This window comes from Coregonus clupeaformis, chromosome 6 (assembly GCF_020615455.1).
Source record: "Coregonus clupeaformis isolate EN_2021a chromosome 6, ASM2061545v1, whole genome shotgun sequence".
Taxonomy (NCBI): domain Eukaryota; kingdom Metazoa; phylum Chordata; class Actinopteri; order Salmoniformes; family Salmonidae; genus Coregonus; species Coregonus clupeaformis.
In genome coordinates, this window is record NC_059197.1 from 22,175,636 (window position 1) to 22,198,213 (window position 22,578).

General features: G+C 42.6%; 1 protein-coding gene across 1 annotated transcript in view; it reads right to left on the reverse strand.

Moving 5' to 3' along the window:
- Positions 1-2,503: 2,503 nt before the first annotated feature.
- The window catches only part of LOC121567987 (zinc finger and BTB domain-containing protein 16-A-like), a 60,502-nt gene continuing 40,427 nt past the window's right edge, over positions 2,504-22,578 (reverse strand). Inside the window, exons 4-7 of the mRNA XM_041878428.2 lie at positions 14,656-14,742; positions 6,181-6,351; positions 4,280-4,447; positions 2,504-4,026 (exon numbers count right to left, since the gene is read on the reverse strand). Coding sequence (XP_041734362.1) covers positions 3,797-4,026; positions 4,280-4,447; positions 6,181-6,351; positions 14,656-14,742 — 656 coding nt within the window. The 3' untranslated portion in view covers positions 2,504-3,796. The remainder of the gene's footprint in view (positions 4,027-4,279; positions 4,448-6,180; positions 6,352-14,655; positions 14,743-22,578) is intronic.

The following is a 22,578-nucleotide window of genomic DNA, read 5'->3' on the forward strand; positions in this document are numbered from 1 at the left end:
CTGACCCTCCTCAGGTATGGCCTGCATGGGTTATATGGGTTGTGTCGAAGTGAAGCTCTGGGTCTGATGTTCTTCCTGGGGTACGGGGGAGGTCCATAGTTGCCATAGTCCTCATAGAGTGAACAGCTGTTGGAGATCACCGTGGAGAGCATGGCTGGAATCACCTTCTGTGGACCATAGGCCAGTCACCAACACCTGAGAGAGAGAAAGAACCCGAGACAACCTGACAGGAGTGTCCACCGTTTATACTGTCAACAAGACAAACTAGAAAAAAGTTTATCACCTGTGCAGGTAAAAAAATCCTGTTTACAATAATAGTTTTTCATTGTATCTAGGGTGACACTTGTATCCAGTCTGAGAGCATAGAGCTAGAGTTGACGTCCCTGTTTGTGTCTTGTTGTAAAGACTAATGATGGAGAGGGTGGATAAGAGCAGGGCTGCTGCTCCAGTCAGTCTCCAGTCAGTCTCCAGTCAGTCTCCAGTCAGTCTCCAGTCGGTCTCCTGTCAGTCTCCAGTCAGTCTCCTGTCAGTCTCCAGTCCAGATGGTGTGTAATGTGCTGCCCACCATGCTCACACTAATTAAACAGAGGAGATTACATTAGCACCAGCTCTTAATCAATCTGCTCGTCTACAGATCATGACCATGGATTTCAGGAGATTTAGTTACACATGTGTAACTAAATTTAGCCCACCTTTTAACTTTTCAAAATGGCTCCATTACATTTGGTGGATCTCATCCTCATCAACTACATAAACAGGACAGGATAGTTCTGTGTCAGCACAGTTGTAATACACTAGTGGACTATTCCATCATTGCAAACAAACTAGGATCTTCTTTACTACGTCCAAGTCATTGTGTGTTGTCACTATGCTCTGCTGGTGGATAAACTGTTTTCAGCATATCCCCTCTAGGTAAAAAAAATGTCATTCTAAATTACTGAATCGAAAAACACAATACAAATGGAAACACAGCAATGCTATGGTCTATACCAACACATCCCAAACCCACAAATAAACATACAAACAAGTACATTTAAACAAAGGTTGTTCCTGTGATGAAGAATTCCCTCTTGTTATTGACTAGGTGCAGTTAGTGTATGGGTGCCATTCTGCTTAGTGGTGTGGTAGAGTAGAGGGAGGGAGGGCAGAGAGGCAGTGACTTTTCCCTTCCCTCATCTGTAGCAGCTAGACAAACCCACACAGCTGTTAGTCTGGCATCGTGCCACTAAGGGTCACCAAACTGCCTGTCATGACTTCAGCTGCATACAGTGAGACAGGAAAACACAACTGTTTTGTATTGTCACGTTTATTTTTGCTATTTTATGTTTTACTGTAAGTGTCATTGGGGTATTTTGAAAGGCGCAAATAAAATGTATTATTATTATTATTATTATTATTATTAACACAACCTTCATGGATTTTTTTGGTATTTTATTAGGATCCCCATTAGCTGTTGCGATCGCAGTAGCTACTCTTCCTGGGGTCCACACAAAACATGAAAAATGACATAATACAGAACATGAATAGACAAGAACAGCTCAAGGACAGAACTACATACAATTTGCATTTTGATCTTTTATAACAACTTCAAACACTGAACATTTTCCTGTAGTGCATGTGAATAGTATGCAAAAAAAAAACTGACAGTAAGAACTCACTTTACTTGACTGATGACACAATACAGACCTGCATTGTAAAATACTTCCTATTTTAGTCTTTTTTCACCATGCCACAAAACACTGATGCGTAAAGAGAGCTGTGCCTGAATCCACACTGAGAAAACACTTGTACACACAGTGTTACAAAGCTGTAATGCAAAATGATTTAACACACATGGCAAGAAGAACAACCCTGATTGGACACCAGGACAAGCACTGACTGAACTGGTACTGAGGTAGACAAACATTTACATAATATCTACCTAAATGATGATCATCACATCCTTCTAGTACACACACCAAATAAAACGACTTTTGCTTTGTTAAAACATAGAACGATCAAAGAAAAACCTTTTTTGAAAGAGCTCTGTTAGTTTTGGTCCACCACGGAAATCCTAAGATCCTTATAGTGCATGTGTATTCTAGAATAGAATAGTAGTACATAGAAGATTAGTTGGTGCTTTTAATTGTTTTCATGGCATTGAGTGTTGGCTGTTTGTTCTAGAAGGCCATTGTGTTAGATAGACCCATATATGCCCAACGTCTAGCTTTATAAAGATTATTAACAATACCACTATGTATTCTGTGTCTTCTGTGCATTTCTTCCCATTAGATAAATTTACAATCCAAATTTTACTTTGACATGATAGAACATTTAAAAAGAAAATCTCACTCGTAAACTTTGCTTTGAGGCTTGAGGTGCCTGGGGCATAATCCCATAGTTGTTAGAAGTATCTTGTTTCAAATTACAATGTTTAGACATGTTTAGGGTCTACTATGGCATGGCAGTGAAAATCAGTTCTTCACCTGACAATAAACAAACACCCAGGAACAACAACGGTCAATACAACAAACATGTACTGTATTCATGTATTCAGCAGATCTATTCTCCATTTACAAAAGAGGCACAGGGAGGGCTCTTACTAAAATCAGACTCCAGAGACTTACAAAACACACAAGAAAATATGTTTCTTAAATCAAAACAAATGTAAACAAATTGCAGATCACTGTAATACAAAAATACAACATTTTAAAATCAGAGAAGCCCTCATTTGGCTCTCGTCTAGGAATAAGATACAATTACATTTTGTAATTACAGCAACAGACATCACAACTGACGATAACCTGCTTTTAGTGATTTAACTTTACAGAATCAATTTTCATATTTAGTAAAAAAGACAACACTTTTAGTCACATTTTCATTATTTTCATCACTTAGAAAAAAATTGAATTCTGTGATTTAACAGACTGCTATAATTCTACAGATAAAAAAATGATTCACACAAAAGTCACTTTGAAGGCTTTCAAATCTTTTTTTCCACCCAATAGGCAACCGTCTGAATCAATTCCATGAATTAATTCGCAGAACATTTCAAAGCGCTTCACCAATATAAAAGGACATTTGAAGGTAAAGCCACGGATGATGGATGAAAACACAATGAAAAAAACTCTTCTAGGATGTGCTATTGCCTCTGTGCAAAAGTTGAAGATAGAAGAGGTAGCACTTATTCTAATATCAAAATAAACGGCCTTGAGGTTGGGTAATAATAACCTATTTGGTAACAAAATCGATGCATGACATAAATAGCAAAACCTGTTACACCTTAATGCTTGTCAATCAGCATGAGCAGACAGATTAACTGACAGGTAGGGGAAATCATATGTGTAATATGCACACTGGAAAAATAAGACACAAATTAAATCAAGCCTATGGAGACCATTCAAGTAAACATGCAGAAAACCAACAACACCCCAAAAAAATCTATAACAGGAAATGTCACAGGAAATAATAAGCCAGGAAATGTTTGTTTATCTCAACCAATCTACGTAGTAAGGGTGGAAATAGTACTGCAATTCTACCAGAGAAGTTTGGTTCTAGGTCTCACAATCACAGTCACAGCAGATAGAACTCAATATCCTTTCTAGTGCAACACTCTTTCACTGCTGTGGTAACCTGACCAGTAGTATTTTAACCTTCAACACATATGCATGTTTAATGTAATGACAGATCATTGAAACAATTTGTGATAAAACCAATCAAACCACAGAACTGATCAACTTACTTTTCTTTAGAGGAAAGAATAAGATGAAAAACCTGCCCACACATAGGATAGTGTGTCTTAGTGTCCAAGTCCTGCTCAGACGTAGCATACGTACAGGTAGGTCTTCTCTATTCTCCAGTCCGGGGGCACATCCTCGGGTCTGTGGCTCTTCATGTGTTTCTGCATGGCTGCCAGGCTGGGGCAGAAGTCCTGGCAGATGGTACACTGGTAGGGCGACGCTCCATTGTGGGTGCGCAGGTGCTTGATCATGGCAGAGTAGTCCCTGGATCGCTGGTGACAGATCTTGCACTCAAATGGCTTCTCACCTATAGGAGTACAACAGCATACTCGTGAAACCTTTCTTGACTATATGCTAAAACCAGTGGTACTATTTTGAGAAAAAAAATGTATGCACTCACTAACTGTAAGTCACTCTGGATAAGAGCATCTGCTAAATGACTAAAATGTAAAATGTACTATCTAACACACATTGGTTTGACCTGTGTGTATGCTGTCATGAACACAAAACAATCTGACGTGGGAGTATGTTGTTATTACGACCAGACACTGCTCTCTAACCTGTGTGTACGCGGTAGTGGGTCTCCAGCTGGTGCTTGAGGCTGAACCTTTTGCCACAGCCGTTACACTCATAAGGCTTCTCTCCTGTGTGGATGCGTTTGTGTCCCCTCAACATGCCATCGTCCCGGAAACAGCTCCCACAAAACTCACACTCAAACGGGTGGTCACCTGGAGACACAGGTTAGACACAGGCTGGGTAAAGGTTGGATACACATCATTACAGGTGTCATAATGCTAAACAGTATCAAACGGTTCAGGTAAGCCTCCGCTCTTCAGCAAATGGTATCAAAAGGGTTACTTTATAGTGACTAATACTTGCATATGATAAATGTACAGTTGTACAGGTCAATAAAAACAGAACCTTTTGCATATAAGGCTGTAAAAAATCATGTGCGTTCAGATATATATATAATAATAATATAATATACTGTATATAATAATGTTATGACATGTGATAATAATAATTTAATATAATATACTGTATATATGAATGTTATGACATGTGATAATAATAATTTAATATAATATACTGTATATATGAATGTTATGACATGTGAGGATACTCCCTCCGGCTGCCTGCTAACAGCTAATATAAGTCCTCCAGACAGGTGGTGCTCTCCATAGCTGATCCATCTCCCTCTGAGGCTGTGGCTTTGAGTCATCTGCAATGACCTATGTGTCTCATTAGCTCAGTGTCCACAGCAACAGCCAAGTGGGACAATACACTGCACTGCTCATTATAGCCTGATGCTTCACAAAGCCCCCCATGCTACAAGACACATGACATTTACACAATGATACTACGAAGAAGACTGTGGTATAGACAAGATACACATGATGGCCAAACTCCACTCATCAATTATGTTTTTGTTCAATCTAGACGTGGATCAGAAGAAGGGGGCATCCTTTCAGTAAATATCTCTCTCTCTTCTCTCTCTCTCTTTCTCTCTCTCTCTCTCTCTCTCTCTCTCTCTCTCTCTCTCTCTCTCTCTCTCTCTCTCTCTCTCTCTCTCTCTCTCTCTCTCTCTCTCTCTCTCTCTCTCTCTCTCTCTCTCTCTCTCTCTCTCTCTCTCTCTCCTTAGGGAACCAGTGACTAACTCTCAGAGGAAAACACAGACATTGGCTGTTCTTTAGATATTTATTTCGATTTTCGCTGTCATTTGGGGAGAACTGCAGTAGAACTGACAGGCATGAATGGCAGGGGCCTAGAAGGCTGTGTCTAAGAACATAAAAACATAAACCGGATAAAATAGCCTCAAACATAACACTGGCCATAACGAAGCATTGCTGTCATCAGGAAAGTGAATCATCGCGGAGTTAATTAACGTTAAGTGAATGTAAACATGATAAATTTAGTGAAACTGACTGTAGCCTGAAATTGAAAAACTCTGGTCTTATGCTACTTCAGTCTAGTGCCAAGACAGAAGTAGTAGTTCAAGGTACTTAAAGATGAAAGGATTGAGGTTTATGGGAATTGATCTCATTGCAGCTTTAGATTGTGTGTTAATGTAGGCGATGATGTTGACGGATATGACAGTGATGATGATGATGATGGTGATAGTGATGATGATGATGATGAAAACAGTGAAGATGATGATGTGGTCCTCTGTAGCTCAGCTGGTAGAGCACGGCGCTTGTAATGCCAAGGTAGTGTGTTTGATCACCGGGACCACCCATACACAAAAAAAATTATGCACGCATGACTGTAAGTCGCGTTGGATAAAAGCGTCTGCTAAATGGCATATTATTATTATTATTTATTATATTAAGATGATGATGTTGATGAAAACAGTGGTGGTGATGATGAAGATGATGATGATGATGATGATGATGATGATGATGATGAAAACAGTGGTGGTGATGATGATGAAGACGACAATGGGCACAGATTCAGTCCTTACCTGTGTGTGAGCGCAGGTGGCGTTTGAGGGTGGTGTGGCTGGGGAAGGGGTGGTCACAGTGGCTGCAGACGTAGCTGTGCATCCCTGCATGGACCTCCATGTGCTGCTGCAGAGCCTTCTGGGTCTGGAACCGCTTGGCACACAGCAGACAGAACACTGCCATGTCTGTCCCTGGAGACCACACAGAGAAAGAGACACAGTTATTTCAGGACCAAACATACAGTCAGTGGGAAAACTGGGTCACTCAACTCTGAGCCTGAGACTCCTCTGAGTGTTCTGAGGAGAATGCTTCTTTCTAAGAGCAAAGTGTTTCTACCTAAACTAACCCCCTTGACAGGCGTGAAATACATTCAGTTTTACTTTATACACCTTTCTGATTGACGTTGACTTGGAAGTCATTGTTTTTTAGAGGGTTTTTTTACACAATAAACAGGATGCTAGAACTGTCAATCATATAATCAATGCCTTCTCCTTATGGGATGTTAAAAGAGGAATTATTCTCCTCAATCCCCATCAAGCCTCTGCTCCAGCAGCCTCTGAAGTCCTCTGTGTCTGTTCACAGAGAGAGGCTGATAGCAGCTCCACCCTGAACGATGCCTACACTATGAGCTATGTGCTGAATGTTAAGTAGCGATATCAACCCATTAAAGGCAGGACTGCGGGAAAAACACAATCCTTTTAATCCCGTGTGTGACCTGGCATCACTTTGGGGTTGCTCTCCTGTTGCACTGAGAGTGGAGTAGAATACAGATAGGGAAACACAGGCTAGTTTTACTCACACAGGATCTGTAAAGAACCACCATTAAATACACTCACAATATACAGGGTTCTTACTTGTTCTTACACTATTCAATGACCCCTCTGCTTATCCCTCTCATGAAAATCAAAATGTGAGGTAGGACTTAATCATCAGTTCATCGGGTAATCAATTCCACTGATAATAATGTATGAGTCCTGCAGAGAGGTGGTAAATGTTAGGTTATGATGTCGGTATTTCTCTGTCTGCTCGGGTTTGGGATCATTTACAAAGCAGGTTCCATTGCTCACGACTCGGATCTCCAGCGGTGGATCATTAGTAAACAGGAGGCTATACCAGTGTTTCATTGGAATTCAAGTGGGGTAGCTGAGTTGCATTTAAAATGCAGTCTGATGAGGTCCACTAAATCAAATCATTTGTTACTGTTATTGAAGTGCCTTGAGGCAACTGGCAATTAAATCGGAATTAGTGCAGGGAAAGAGATACACCACACTCATACTAAGAGAGGAGATTGTTAGACAGTGTTCGGAGTTCAATCAAGTTAACAGACAAGGATATTTATAGTCAATAATTCCAACAATTTCAGCAATAAATCATATTATCTCTCTATTGTTTACCGTTTTCCTGCAATCCACATGCCTTTTATTTTAGTCATGATGATTCCCAGATACCCTTCATTTATTGAACCACCACATAACCTACTCTGAGTGAGTCAGTCATTATCTTAGTGCCTCACATTACACGTGGTACTCTTCACAAACGACTGGGAATACACAACATGAAAGGCCTAGTTTACATCAGCCCTAATTTATAGGATGAAATGTGTCACTAATATTCAGAATATTTCTAAGACTACATGCATCAGTGTTATTTTTATTTTCTCTCTAGTTATTAGATATTGATCATAGGACTTTATGGAATTAAAGTAGGCTATAAGCTTGCTGTGATTTGCCCTAAACTGCACTAGGATAATTTAGCATTATTTATACTCATTAACAAAGAAGAGAGAAGATGAGAGATGTTCTCCACTCCATACAATGCAGCAGAAAGAGAGCCTACTGGAATGCACTGCACCTGTCCACTAGCTTTATTCCAGTGGCCATCTATCTTCACAATAGAAACACAATGTGGTTCAGACCCTCAATGGCCAGGTCCATTAGTCATAGGCTCCTCATGCAACTCATACACTTCCAGGCTTTGTGTAGTAGCCTAATGATCAGGGCTTTTCTCACCCACGGATCACAATGTTTTACCGATGGACAAAATATCATCCCTGTACTGCCCCCAACCCTGACTAGACAGGAAAGCTTCTCTGTTATGTCTCACTGTCCAGCTGACTATCTACTTTCTTTAGTTTCTGATTGTTTCTAAAGAAGCAGAGCTACCTCTTGAGTGGAATGCACCAACAATCTAGGCTAAATAAACATGTATCCTAAAAAGTAAAAATACCTTTAGGAACTGCAGAATCCATTCTGTGATGCTTGACCGGTGGTACTAAATGAAAAATAATCTAAGAAAAATGTGTCAAGCTATTAAATCTCAATGCAACCAGCAGGGGGAGTGCTCTCTACTCTTCTACTCCTAGCCTCCAACATGCTGGAGGGGACCTCAAATGATCCAGTACCATAAGTTACTTATGGACTTCTGTGTGATTAAATGTTTTCCTCAGAAAATGTTCTCACTCAGTATCATTCCTCCATTCTTCTCATTCCTTCATTCTTAAAATGGCCATTTAATGACCATTCCCATAAGTCTGCATTCTGCCTATTTTGAGCATTAAACCATTACACGGTATGGATTCATTCTTGTTCTACTTGTCATTTCCTGCTTCTAGATGCTCAGTAAATACCCTCTCATCCCACTGCCATGAAAATAATGTGAAACGCTTAACAGTCCCACATCCACAGTGACAACACCTTAAGTAATACAGTAGTTGCCAGTAACAAGTCAACTTCATTGAAAGAAAATAACAGAAGCACCAATACAAATAGTCCCTTTAATAAAAGCAGTAGATAAAAGTGACAGAGTCAGTGGTGCAGCACATACAGTATGTATATATGCAGACATTCATTAATTTGATGACTACCTGCACCAGAGCACCCTGTTAACTTTCACACAAAAACACTTGCTTTCACACCAGCCTTTTCCAGTAGGCTTTGCTCCTTAGTGCAGAGCAGCCTTTCTATGAGAAAACACGATCTCCAGTAGGCATGCCACTGCCCCCACTGCCCCCACTGCCCCCACTGCCCCCACTGCCCCCTGCTTTCTCACCCTTAACCAGACAAAGGGAATGGGATTTGGTCTTCTGACCTCTTGACCCTAGGTCCTCAATGTGGTAAACACCATGTAATCAATGGTATTCCTCAAAGGCTGGATGGCTGACTGAGCTTTGTGCCTCTATTGAGTCACACAGGGGAGGGGCCTTGCAGACATTCCACAGAGAAAGATGATTTAACTTCAGTTTAGTTTCTCTCAGTAAACTTTAGACAGTGTACACATAACTAAACTCATTCCAGAGTTCCAATCTGAAAAAGAGGTGCCAAGAAACAAGACATTTAATCAAAATATTTTTCCTGCCATTTCTAGCCAGGAACAGGGAAGAGAAGATCAGCCTGGTAGTTTAATTAAACGTCCACCGTTTATCAGATCAGACATCAGATCAGAACATGACATGGGAGCATTTAACAGCCAGTCAATAGTCCAACTAAGGCAGGGAACACAGAGGAAGTGGCTCAACAGACAAAAACATGTCTCTAGGCAACCAGATTGGATCATGGCCCTCCTTGGGGTGAAGTGTTCAAACTAATCCCTCCATTCACAAATAAGCAAAGCCTGTTCCTTTTCTAAAGACTAACAAAAGTTTTCCCACCCTGAGAATCCCACAGTAACCCCACTGCAAATTGAACAAGGGATTGCATTATGTTTATACAGATCTCTGCAACGTTCTCCGTCTTTAGGTTTAGTTCACCATAGATCTCCATCTAATCTCATTGGTCTGTGTTAACAGCACATTTCTGTGCAGGTCTCACCATAACTACACTACAAAGCAACCATGGACTGCTCCTTTAAACCAGTATAAAAAATAAGATATGAATGGTTATAGAGCTGTTTAGCTCAACCTACACAGTGGCTCTGGGAAATATTGAGCTATGAAGCCAAAGAGTCTAAACTAATTTTCTTAAGATTGTTGAAAGAGTTGGAAGTACTATGCCACACACTTCAAAGAGCTTGTTTATTGGGTGAAGTCAGATTCACTGAAAGGAGCTATAACTGATTGGCTCAACATCAAGGCGCTATGAGTAAAACTCACTTCAGCATGTTCACTCACTAGCTGCTCCTGTGACCGACCCAGTTACACATATACACTATATACATTACATTGAGCAATGAGCACTAGACCTTATATGACCCAGTGCCTTCCCTATGAGTACAATATGTTGAAAATACATTGAAAATACGTATTTTTTGTTGAAAAGACGTTGAAAAGACATTGGAAAAATGTCTTTCAACCAATTTTGCTCACTGGGTTCAGACTGGGTCCCTGTAGGCTATATGTTAGGACAAGTCTACAGGCAGACAGTAACCATACAGGACCTCAGATGACCCCAGGCAGGGCAGCCACTGATCAGCAGACCGCTAATCTACCAGAGTGAGGAACAACCACCTCAATAATTAATGCAACAAGAGATACATTGCTCGTGTTTAACCACCATTCCATCTTCCATGGCCTGTTTCATTGAGGTCACCTGCTGTCTCCAATCTGTAAGTTTAGCATATTTTACCAATAGCATTCACCATAAAGTACAGTACCAGTCATTAGTTTGGACACACCTACTCATTCAAGGGTTTTTATTTATTTTGACTATTTTCTACATTGTAGAATAATAGTGAAGACATCAAAACTATGAAATAACACATATGGAATCATGTAGTAACCAGAAAAGTGTTAAACAAATCAGAATATATTTTATATTTGAGATTCTTCAAAGTAGCCACCCTTTGCCTTGATGACAGCTTTGCACACTCTTGGCATTCTCTCAACCAGGTTCATGAGGTAGTCACCTGGAATGCATTTCAATTAACAGGTGTGCCTTCTTAAAAGTTAATTTGTGGAATTTCGTTCCTTCTTAATGCGTTTGAGACAATCAGTTGTGTTGTGACAAGGTAGGGGTGGTATACAGAAGATAGCCCTATTTGGTAAAATAGTCCATATTATGGGAAGAACAGCTCAAATAAGCAAAGAGAAACGACAGTGCATCATTACTTTAAGAAATGAAGGTCAGTCAATATGGACAATTTCAAGAACTTTGAAAGTTTCTTCAAGTGCAGTCGCAAAAACCATTAAGCACTATGATGAAACTGGCTCTCATGAGGACCGCCACAGGAAAGGAAGACCCAGAGTTAACAGACACATCTCAACGTCAGCTGTTCAGAGGAGACTGCGTGAATCAGGCCTTCATGGTTGAATTGCTGCAAATAAACCTCTAGTAAAGGACACCAATAAGGAGAAGAGACTTGCTTGGGCCGAGAAACACGTGCAATGGACATTAGACTGGTGGAAATGTGTCCTTTGGTCTGATGAGTCTAAATTTGAGATTTTTGGATCCAACCGCCTTGTCTATGTGAGACGCAGAGTAGCTGAACGTGTGGTTCCCACCGTGAAGCATGGAGGAGGAGGTGTGATGGTGTGTGGGTGCTTTGCTGGTAACACTGTTGGTGATTTATTTAGAATTCCAGGCACACTTAACCAGCATGGCTACCACAGCATTCTGCAGCGATATGCCATCCCATCTGGTTTGCGCTGAGTGGGACTATGATTTGTTTTTCAACAGGACAATAACCCAAAACACACCTCCAGGCTGTGTAAGGGCTATTTGACAAAGAAGGAGAGTGATGGAGTGCTGCATCAGATGACCTGCCCTCTACAATCACCCGACCTCAACCCAATTGAGATTGTTTGGGATGAGTTGGACCGCAGAGTGAAGGAAAAGCAGCCAACAAGTGGTCAGCATATGTGGGAACTCCTTCAAGACTGTTGGAAAAGCATTCCTCATGAAGCTGGTTGAGAGAATGCCAACAGTGTGCAAAGCTGTCATCAAGGCAAAGGGTGGCTACTTTGAATAATCTAAAATATATTTTAATTTTTTTTTGGTTACTACATGATTCCATATGTGTTATTTCATAGTTTGATGTCTTCACTATTATTCTACAATGTAAAAAATAGCAAAAATAAAGAAAAACCCTTGAATGAGTAGGTGTGTCAAAACTTTTGACTGTTGCTGTACATGAAGACTGCAGGGCCTGAATGACTGGACTAGCACTAGGCAGTGTGTACTTTGTAGCTAGAGGCCAGCAAAATAGACTGGGGGGTAAGTAGAGTACAGTATGACTCAGTACTTGAAGATCTGTACCAATGATCAGCTATTTATAAGTGTAATAGGGGGTATACATTTCAACCGATTGCATATTCATTATTGTGAATGCAGCTTACACAACAATTATTGCGCAATTAGATGAGGTCTATTTCATTGAGAAGGGGCTATGCTATGCACTTAGGCAGTATTGAATGTACAATAAAGTGTGATGGAGTAGGATGTGTTCTCTGTATAATAGGGGTTATGTATACTGTGGACATTCAGTACAGGAAGTGTTTATGTGTAGGATAAGGGCAGCTGTTTGTAAGAACACACAAAGACAGCACTCTTAGGGTCTTCTCCTGCAGACAAGATGGCAGAATGGTTAGCCACTATCTTCTGCACCATGTCCAGTTCGTTACTACGCTCTATGATTCCTGGGTTTTTCCAAAACTGCTCAAACAAGATGATACCACAGAGAACCTAGCTAACATGGTCTAATGAAATAAGATCATTGTTGGTTGAGAGGTTTCGAGACGGTTCCATTCTTTTATTTTGGGCACTCACAAGTAGGTCAGAGGCAAAGCGGACGGAGACTGTGACAGAGAGGGCTGTGGCGGGGACAGAGTAAACAGCAGCACATGATGTTGTTTTCCTGGGAGTCCTGGCATCCAATGCAACCAACCCTCCCAACCAATGCCCTCAGGAACTCCCCCCTAACCAGCCCCTTCCACACGGTCCCACCCCCTTCCCATAACGCCAACCCACGGCCACTCACCTCTGACATTCACATTGCCAAAACATACTCTCACTCACTGGAAATAAGCTAGGCTCTGCAGTGTAGTCCCTGTAGTGTGATCGATATGAGAGCCAACCAGGTCTTTGTCAAGTAGGGGTGTTTTCCTTCTTGAGGAGGCTAGATCAGTAAACTAAAGGGCTACAGCTGCTAAGTTCTGACCTGTGATAATGTCTGTTTGGCTTACTGGCATACTGTCACATGAAGATATACAAAGCCATGGTAACAAGATTCATTCAGCCAGTGATCTCAAAGGTTATCAACCTAGGATGTGTTGACAGTATAATCAAAAGAGGACCATAGCGCTCTCCAAAAGTTTGGTTGCTGCGTTAAACCAGTGAATCCTTCTTCAGTGTTTAGGTTACACACTGAAGAAGGCAAATAAGCAGAAACGTCTGTTTATGCTATCCTGATGCAGTAAGAATAATATATTTTTTAAGAGAAATAAGCTGTATGCGAAAACATTTTTGAGTGTAGAAGACCAGTCACACATTTTCGCTTATGTTGAAAGTATAAAAACATACAGTGAATGCATATTCTAAAAGAGAATGTATACAGTAGCTGAATTCCCTAAAACCATCAAACAGCTCCAAGAAATCATACTATTCTGGTCAGAGCACGGCCTGTGAGTACAAAGTGGCAGTAAGAGGGTCATGCATCACACTAGACCACATTGAGATCATGACAAAATGAGTGAGTAATGCCCTCCTGTACCCTGCACTAGATACGCTGCCAAGCCGACAACTGACCCCTGGATGTTTACAACCTGAAGGAGAGGAGGTAGAAACTTTGGGCATCGTTAACATCCCTCCATGTCCACAGGCATTAACTATTCATACTGTGTGTGGCACCTGGAGTTACAGTTACGTGCTAACGCTTCAGAGCGGGTTATCAGCTTTCTCTGACAGTAGCAGAAAAGGTGTGGATTCCGACACTCAGTGTGGATCGACTGTAGGGTTTGATTAAGATGATTAAAGGTAGAGTTTAATTTAGATACTGTAATGACTAGGATTCAGGCACTGGGAGAGGGTCTGAATATTTGGAAGGATGACAAATATAGGCAGCTTTTATTTCAAACTCATTTGTGTAACTTTAATATGAGATACCCAGTCAGCTGATTAGACGAGCATCTAGCTAATTAAAACCATTGGATTTCAGAATAGTTCCCAGGCACTGATGTCCATTATCTTCTGAGCTGGAGAAGATAAATACTCAGAATCTATCACCATGAGATCATTCCCAAACAAAATGTGTTGATCCAAGTTGTTGACGTGAGTCGGCGCAATAGAGTAAATACCCTCTCGGCTCCTCACGCACATAGCCTAGATGCATGGCATATCTATAACACTGTCATGTACTTGCAGTGCGGCCTAGGCTTGCCAGCACCGAGGTAAATAGGCATGCACCCACACGGGATACCAGGAGATATTAGTTGGTGATATCTGAGAGGGCCTTCCTGTCCTCGCTAGCCGCTGATAAATGATGGAGCAACATGACAGGGAAAGTTTGACCCTGTGTGTGTGTGTGACTGTGTGTGTGTGTGTGTGTGTGTGTGTGTCAGACAGTACCTGTGTGTGTCTGTCTGTGGGCCTCCAGAGCATCTTCAGCAGAGAATGTAGCTCCACACTGATCACACACCAGGGCCTCAGCTCCAGCTGCAGGGGGACATCTCAGTCATGTGTCATCATCAAACACTCAACATATGGTGTACATTCTTTTGTGAGATGTAAACATTTCAGTATACAGTATGAGAAAACAATCAGCAATTTGTACAAAGTAATTAGAATCATGCTGTAGAGGGCGCAACTGCATTTGATGGATGGAATTCATGGTTATGGCAATCAACCAACATCTGAATCTCAGATGGCTATAAAAGCTCCACTTTTATTTCCTAATCAAACCACATTTTTAAAAGGTGAGAAAGTTGTTGGATTAAAACCCATATCAAACCTTGAGCCAATGCAATGCTCTATTTAAAAGTCCATAAGTAGCCATCCTCTTCTGTATACACGTTTGGTTGTTTACAGTTACATAAGGAGACACACACAGTATAAAAGAACAGAACCCAGTGGAAAAAACACAACTCTGGCCAAACAAAAGCACCAGACAGTGTTCCGTGGCCTCTCTCTTTCACAGTGAGGAGCTGAGCTGAAGAGTTGTATTTACCGTGCCCTGTTATCAGGCTCTGAACAGTGCGCAGCCTGTCTGCCTGAGTTGACACAGAAGGACTGGGTGTTCTGTGCACAGCAGACGCTCTGCTCTGAGCCCGCGGCACATGCCTTTATCAGAAACACTCCAGAGTCAACACTCCCTAGCTATCTCCCTCAGTAACACACAGCACCCTGCTCACCTTTGGAATGCCCTTGTCTTTTCCTATGAAGAGATCAGAGAAGACAAGGGCACTGACACCACTCAACTATAGGAGATGCCAGTTGCTCTGACAAACTGTGATTCTGCACACACATGTGGGTGTGGGCGAGGACATGCATACTCACACACACACTGAATACACTCTCCCAGCTGTTTGGATGTGGGCTGGCTCTTGGTGAGATGTAAATCGGTTTCAGATCCATACTGGCCCAGGGCTCATTCACTGATCTATTTTCTGCTCAGCTGGCTTTAAATGAAGTTAAAATGACTCATTAAAACGCCCACAAGCTTTGGAAACTGGGAGCGCTACAGCCTAAATGTAGTCCTCTTTCAACTCTCCCCACCTCCCTGTACAGCTGCACCACTAGTCCCAGTGCTGTAGCTAGCTACAACCACCTCAGCCACAGATTTCTCCTCATTTCAGATCCTTGACATTTATCTTGGAAACAAAACATTTCAGCATACTATGTAGCCTTTTCCTAGATCTAGGTAGGTGATGTACTGCAGGGCTGTCCTTGGCTGAGAGAAGTCTTTTAAGGACAGTACATTGGGCTCCCGAGTGGCGCAGTGGTCTAAGGCACTGTATCTCAGTGCTTGAGGCGTCACTAAAGACCTCCTGGTTCGATTCCAGGCTGTATCACAACCGGCCGTGATAGGGAGGCGTACAGTTGACCGGTGTAGGCCGTCATTGTAAATAAGAATTTGTTCTTAACTGACTTGCCAAGTTAAATAAAGGTAAAAAAAAAGGAGAGTATGTTCTGTGACAGTGTGTTATGTTTTGTGAGTGTGCCCAGTGTGTTATGTTCTGTGACAGTGTGTCCAGTGTGTTATGTTCTGTGACAGTGTGTCCAGTGTGTTATGTTCTGTGACAGTGTGCCCAGTGTGTTATGTTCTGTGACAGTGTGTCCAGTGTGTTATGTTCTGTGACAGTGTGTCCAGTGTGTTATGTTCTGTGACAATGTGTCCAGTGTGTTATGTTCTGTGACAGTGTGTCCAGTGTGTTATGTTCTGTGACAGTGTGCCCAGTGTGTTATGTTCTGTGACAGTGTGCCCAGTGTGTTATGTTCTGTGACAGTGTGCCCAGTGTGTTATGTTCTGTGACAGTGTGTCCAGTGTGTTATGTTCTGTGACAGTATGCCCAGTGTGTTATGTTCTGTGACAGTGTGCCCAGTGTGTTATGTTCTGTGACAGTGTGTCCAGTGTGTTATGTTCTGTGACAGTGTGTCCAGTGTGTTATGTTCTGTGACAGTGTGTCCAGTGTGTTATGTTCTGTGACAGTGTGCCCAGTGTGTTATGTTCTGTGACAGTGTGTCCAGTGTGTTATGTTCTGTGACAGTGTGTCCAGTGTGTTATGTTCTGTGACAGTGTGCCCAGTGTGTTATGTTCTGTGACAGTGTGTCCAGTGTGTTATGTTCTGTGACAGTGTGTCCAGTGTGTTATGTTCTGTGACAGTGTGCCCAGTGTGTTATGTTCTGTGACAGTGTGTCCAGTGTGTTATGTTCTGTGACAGTGTGCCAGTGTGTTATGTTCTGTGACAGTGTGCCCAGTGTGTTATGTTCTGTGACAGTGTGTCCAGTGTGTTATGTTCTGTGACAGTGTGTCCAGTGTGTTATGTTCTGTGACAGTGTGCCCAGTGTGTTATGTTCTGTGACAGTGTGTCCAGTGTGTTATGTTCTGTGACAGTGTGTCCAGTGTGTTATGTTCTGTGACAGTGTGCCCAGTGTGTTATGTTCTGTGACAGTGTGCCCAGTGTGTTATGTTCTGTGACAGTGTGTCCAGTGTGCTATGTTCTGTTACAGTGTGCCCAGTGTGTTATGTTCTGTGACAGTGTGCCCAGTGTGTTATGTTATGTGACAGTGTGCCCAGTGTGTTATGTTCTATGACAGTGTGTCCAGTGTGTTATGTTCTGTGACAGTGTGTCCAGTGTGTTATGTTCTGTGACAGTGTGCCCAGTGTGTTATGTTCTGTGACAGTGTGCCCAGTGTGTTATGTTCTGTGACAGTGTGTCCAGTGTGTTATGTTCTGTGACAGTGTGCCCAGTGTGTTATGTTCTGTGACAGTGTGTCCAGTGTGTTATGTTCTGTGACAGTGTGTCCAGTGTGTTATGTTCTGTGACAGTGTGTCCAGTGTGTTATGTTCTGTGACAGTGTGTCCAGTGTGTTATGTTCTGTGACAGTGTGTCCAGTGTGTTATGTTCTGTGACAGTGTGTCCAGTGTGTTATGTTCTGTGACAGTGTGTCCAGTGTGTTATGTTCTGTGACAGTGTGTCCAGTGTGTTATGTTCTGTGACAGTGTGTCCAGTGTGTTATGTTCTGTGACAGTGTGTCCAGTGTGTTATGTTCTGTGACAGTGTGCCCAGTGTGTTATGTTCTGTGACAGTGTGTCCAGTGTGTTATGTTCTGTGACAGTGTGTCCAGTGTGTTATGTTCTGTGACAGTGTCCAGTGTGTTATGTTCTGTGACAGTGTGTCCAGTGTGTTATGTTCTGTGACAGTGTGCCCTGTGTGTTATGTTCTGTGACAGTGTGCCCAGTGTGTTATGTTCTGTGACAGTTTGTCCAGTGTGTTATGTTCTGTGACAGTGTGTCCAGTGTGTTATGTTCTTTGACAGTGTGCCCAGGGTGTTATGTTCTGTTACAGTGTATCCAGTGTGTTATGTTCTGTGACAGTGTGCCCAGTGTGTTATGTTCTGTGACAGTGTGCCCAGTGTGTTATGTTCTGTGACAGTGTGTCCAGTGTGTTATGTTCTGTGACAGTGTGTCCAGTGTGTTATGTTCTGTGACAGTGTGCCCAGTGTGTTATGTTCTGTGACAGTGTGTCCAGTGTGTTATGTTCTGTGACAGTGTGTCCAGTGTGTTATGTTCTGTGACAGTGTGTCCAGTGTTTTATGTTCTGTGACAGTGTGCCCAGTGTGTTATGTTCTGTGACAGTGTGTCCAGTGTGTTATGTTCTGTGACAGTGTGTCCAGTGTGTTATGTTCTGTGACAGTGTGCCCAGTGTGTTATGTTCTGTGACAGTGTGTCCAGTGTGTTATGTTCTGTGACAGTGTGCCCAGTGTGTTATGTTCTGTGACAGTGTGTCCAGTGTGTTATGTTCTGTGACAGTGTGTCCAGTGTGTTATGTTCTGTGACAGTGTGCCCAGTGTGTTATGTTCTGTGACAGTGTGTCCAGTGTGTTATGTTCTGTGACAGTGTGCCCAGTGTGTTATGTTCTGTGACAGTGTGCCCAGTGTGTTATGTTCTGTGACAGTGTGCCCAGTGTGTTATGTTCTGTGACAGTGTGTCCAGTGTGTTATGTTCTGTGACAGTGTGTCCAGTGTGTTATGTTCTGTGACAGTGTGTCCAGTATGTTATGTTCTGTGATAGTGTGCCCAGTGTGTTATGTTCTGTTACAGTGTGTCCAGTGTGTTATGCTCTGTGACAGTGTGCCCAGTGTGTTATGTTCTGTGACAGTGGGTCTAGTGTGGTATGTTATGTGACAGTGTGTCCAGTGTGTTATGTTCTGTGACAGTGTGTCCAGTGTGTTATGTTCTGTGACAGTGTGCCCAGTGTGTTATGTTCTGTGACAGTGTGCCCAGTGTGTTATGTTCTGTGACAGTGTATCCAGTGTGTTATGTTCTGTGACAGTGTGTCCAGTGCTTTATGTTCTGTGACAGTGTGCCCAGTGTGTTATGTTCTGTGACAGTGTGTCCAGTGTGTTATGTTCTGTGACAGTGTGCCCAGTGTGTTATGTTCTGTGACAGTGTGCCCAGTGTGTTATGTTCTGTGACAGTGTGTCCAGTGTGTTATGTTCTGTGACAGTGTGCCCAGTGTGTTATGTTCTGTGACAGTGTGCCCAGTGTGTTATGTTCTGTGACAGTGTGTCCAGTGTGTTATGTTCTGTGACAGTGTGTCCAGTGTGTTATGTTCTGTGACAGTGTGCCCTGTGTGTTATGTTCTGTGACAGTGTGCCCAGTGTGTTATGTTCTGTGACAGTGTGCCCAGTGTGTTATGTTCTGTGACAGTGTGTCCAGTGTGTTATGTTCTGTGACAGTGTGTCCAGTGTGTTATGTTCTGTGACAGTGTGCCCAGTGTGTTATGTTCTGTGACAGTGTGTCCAGTGTGTTATGTTCTGTGACAGTGTGCCCAGTGTGTTATGTTCTGTGACAGTGTGTCCAGTGTGTTATGTTCTGTGACAGTTTGCCCAGTGTGTTATGTTCTGTGACAGTGTGTCCAGTGTGTTATGTTCTGTGACAGTGTGTCCAGTGTGTTATGTTCTGTGACAGTGTGCCCAGTGTGTTATGTTCTGTGACAGTGTGTCCAGTGTGTTATGTTCTGTGACAGTGTGTCCAGTGTGTTATGTTCTGTGACAGTGTGCCCAGTGTGTTATGTTCTGTGACAGTGTGTCCAGTGTGTTATGTTCTGTGACAGTGTGTCCAGTGTGTTATGTTCTGTGACAGTGTGTCCAGTGTGTTATGTTCTGTGACAGTGTGTCCAGTGTGTTATGTTCTGTGACAGTGTGTCCAGTTTTTTATGTTCTGTGACAGTGTGCCCAGTGTGTTATGTTCTGTGACAGTGTGTCCAGTGTGTTATGTTCTGTGACAGTGTGCCCAGTGTGTTATGTTCTGTGACAGTGTGTCCAGTGTGTTATGTTCTGTGACAGTGTGCCCAGTGTGTTATGTTCTGTGACAGTGTGTCCAGTGTGTTATGTTCTGTGACAGTGTGTCCTGTGTGTTATGTTCTGTGACAGTGTGCCCAGTATGTTATGTTCTGTGACAGTGTGCCCAGTGTGTTATGTTTATTGACAGTGTGTCCAGTGTGTTATGTTCTGTGACAGTGTGTCCAGTGTGTTATGTTCTGTGACAGTGTGCCCAGTGTGTTATGTTTTGTGACAGTGTGTCCAGTGTGTTATGTTCTGTGACAGTGTGCCCAGTATGTTATGTTCTGTGACAGTGTGTCCAGTGTGTTATGTTCTGTGACAGTGTGCCCAGTGTGTTATGTTCTGTGACAGTGTGTCCAGTGTGTTATGTTATGTGACAGTGTGTCCAGTGTGTTATGTTCTGTGACAGTGTGCCCTGTGTGTTATGTTCTGTGTCAGTGTGCCCAGTATGTTATGTTCTGTGACAGTGTGCCCAGTGTGTTATGTTCTGTGACAGTGTGTCCAGTGTGTTATGTTCTTTGACAGTGTGCCCAGGGTGTTATGTTCTGTTACAGTGTATCCAGTGTGTTATGTTCTGTGACAGTGTGTCCAGTGTGTTATGTTCTGTGACAGTGTGTCCAGTATTTTATGTTCTGTGACAGTGTGCCCAGTGTGTCCAGTGTGTTATGTTCTGTGACAGTGTGCCCAGTGTGTTATGTTCTGTGACAGTGTGTCCAGTGTGTTATGTTCTGTGACAGTGTGTCCAGTGTGTTATGTTCTGTGACAGTGTGTCCAGTGTGTTATGTTCTGTGACAGTGTGCCCAGTGTGTTATGTTCTGTGACAGTGTGTCCAGTGTGTTATGCTCTGTGACAGTGTGCCCAGTGTGTTATGTTTTGTGACAGAGTGTCCAGTGTGTTATGTTATGTGACAGTGTGTCCAGTGTGTTATGTTCTGTGACAGTGTGCCCTGTGTGTTATGTTCTGTGACAGTGTGCCCAGTGTGTTATGTTCTGTGACAGTGTGTCCAGTGTGTTATGTTCTGTGACAGTGTGTCCAGTGTGTTTTGTTCTGTGACAGTGTGTCCAGTGTGTTATGTTCTGTGACAGTGTGTCCAGTGTGTTATGTTCTGTGACAGTGTGTCCAGTGTGCTATGTTCTGTTACAGTGTGTTCAGTGTGGTATGTTATGTGACAGTTTTCCAGTGTGTTGTTTTGTGACAGTGTGCCCTGTGTGTTATGTTCTGTGACAGTGTGCCCAGTGTGTTATGTTCTGTGACAGTGTGTGCAGTGTGTTATGTTCTGTTACAGTGTGTCCAGTGTGTTATGTTCTGTGACAGTGTCCAGTGTGTTATGTTCTGTGACAGTGTGTCCAGTGTGTTATGTTCTGTGACAGTGTGCCCAGTGTGTTATGTTCTGTGACAGTGTGTCCAGTGTGTTATGTTCTGTGACAGTGTGTCCAGTGTGTTATGTTCTTTGACAGTGTGTCCAGTGTGTTATGTTCTGTGACAGTGTGTCCAGTGTGTTATGTTCTGTGACAGTGTGTCCAGTGTGTTATGTTCTGTGACAGTGTGTCCAGTGTGTTATGTTCTGTGACAGTGTGCCCAGTGTTTTATGTTCTGTGACAGTGTGCCCAGTGTGTTATGTTCTGTGACAGTGTGCCCAGTGTGTTATGTTCTGTGACAGTGTGTCCAGTGTGTTATGTTTTGTGACAGTGTGTCCAGTGTGTTATGTTCTGTGACAGTGTACACAGTGTTTTATGTTCTGTGACAGTGTGTCCAGTGTGTTATGTTCTTTGACAGTGTGCCCAGTGTGTTATGTTTATTGACAGTGTGTCCAGTGTGTTATGTTCTGTGACAGTATGTCCAGTGTGTTATGCTCTGTGACAGTGTGCCCAGTGTGTTATGTTTTGTGACAGAGTGTCCAGTGTGTTATGTTATGTGACAGTGTGTCCAGTGTTTTATGTTCTGTGGCAGTGTGCCCAGTGTGTTATGTTCTGTGACAGTGTGTCCAGTGTGTTATGTTTTGTGACAGTGTGCCCATGGTGTTATGTTCTGTGACAGTGTGTCCAGTGTGTTATGTTTTGTGACAGTGTGTCCAGTGTGTTATGTTCTGTGACAGTGTGTCCAGTGTGTTATGTTCTGTGACAGTGTGTCCAGTGTGTTATGTTCTGTGACAGTGTGCCCAGTGTGTTATGTTCTGTGACAGTGTGTCCAGTGTGTTATGTTCTGTGACAGTGTGCCCAGTGTGTTATGTTCTGTGACAGTGTGCCCAGTGTGTTATGTTCTGTGACAGTGTGTCCAGTGTGTTATGTTTTGTGACAGTGTCCAGTGTGTTATGTTCTGTGACAGTGTGCCCAGTGTGTTATGTTCTGTGACAGTGTGTCCAGTGTGTTATGTTCTGTGACAGTGTCCAGTGTGTTATGTTCTGTGACAGTGTGCCCAGCGTGTTATGTTCTGTGACAGTGTGTCCAGTGTGTTATGTTCTGTGACAGTGTGCCCTGTGTGTTAT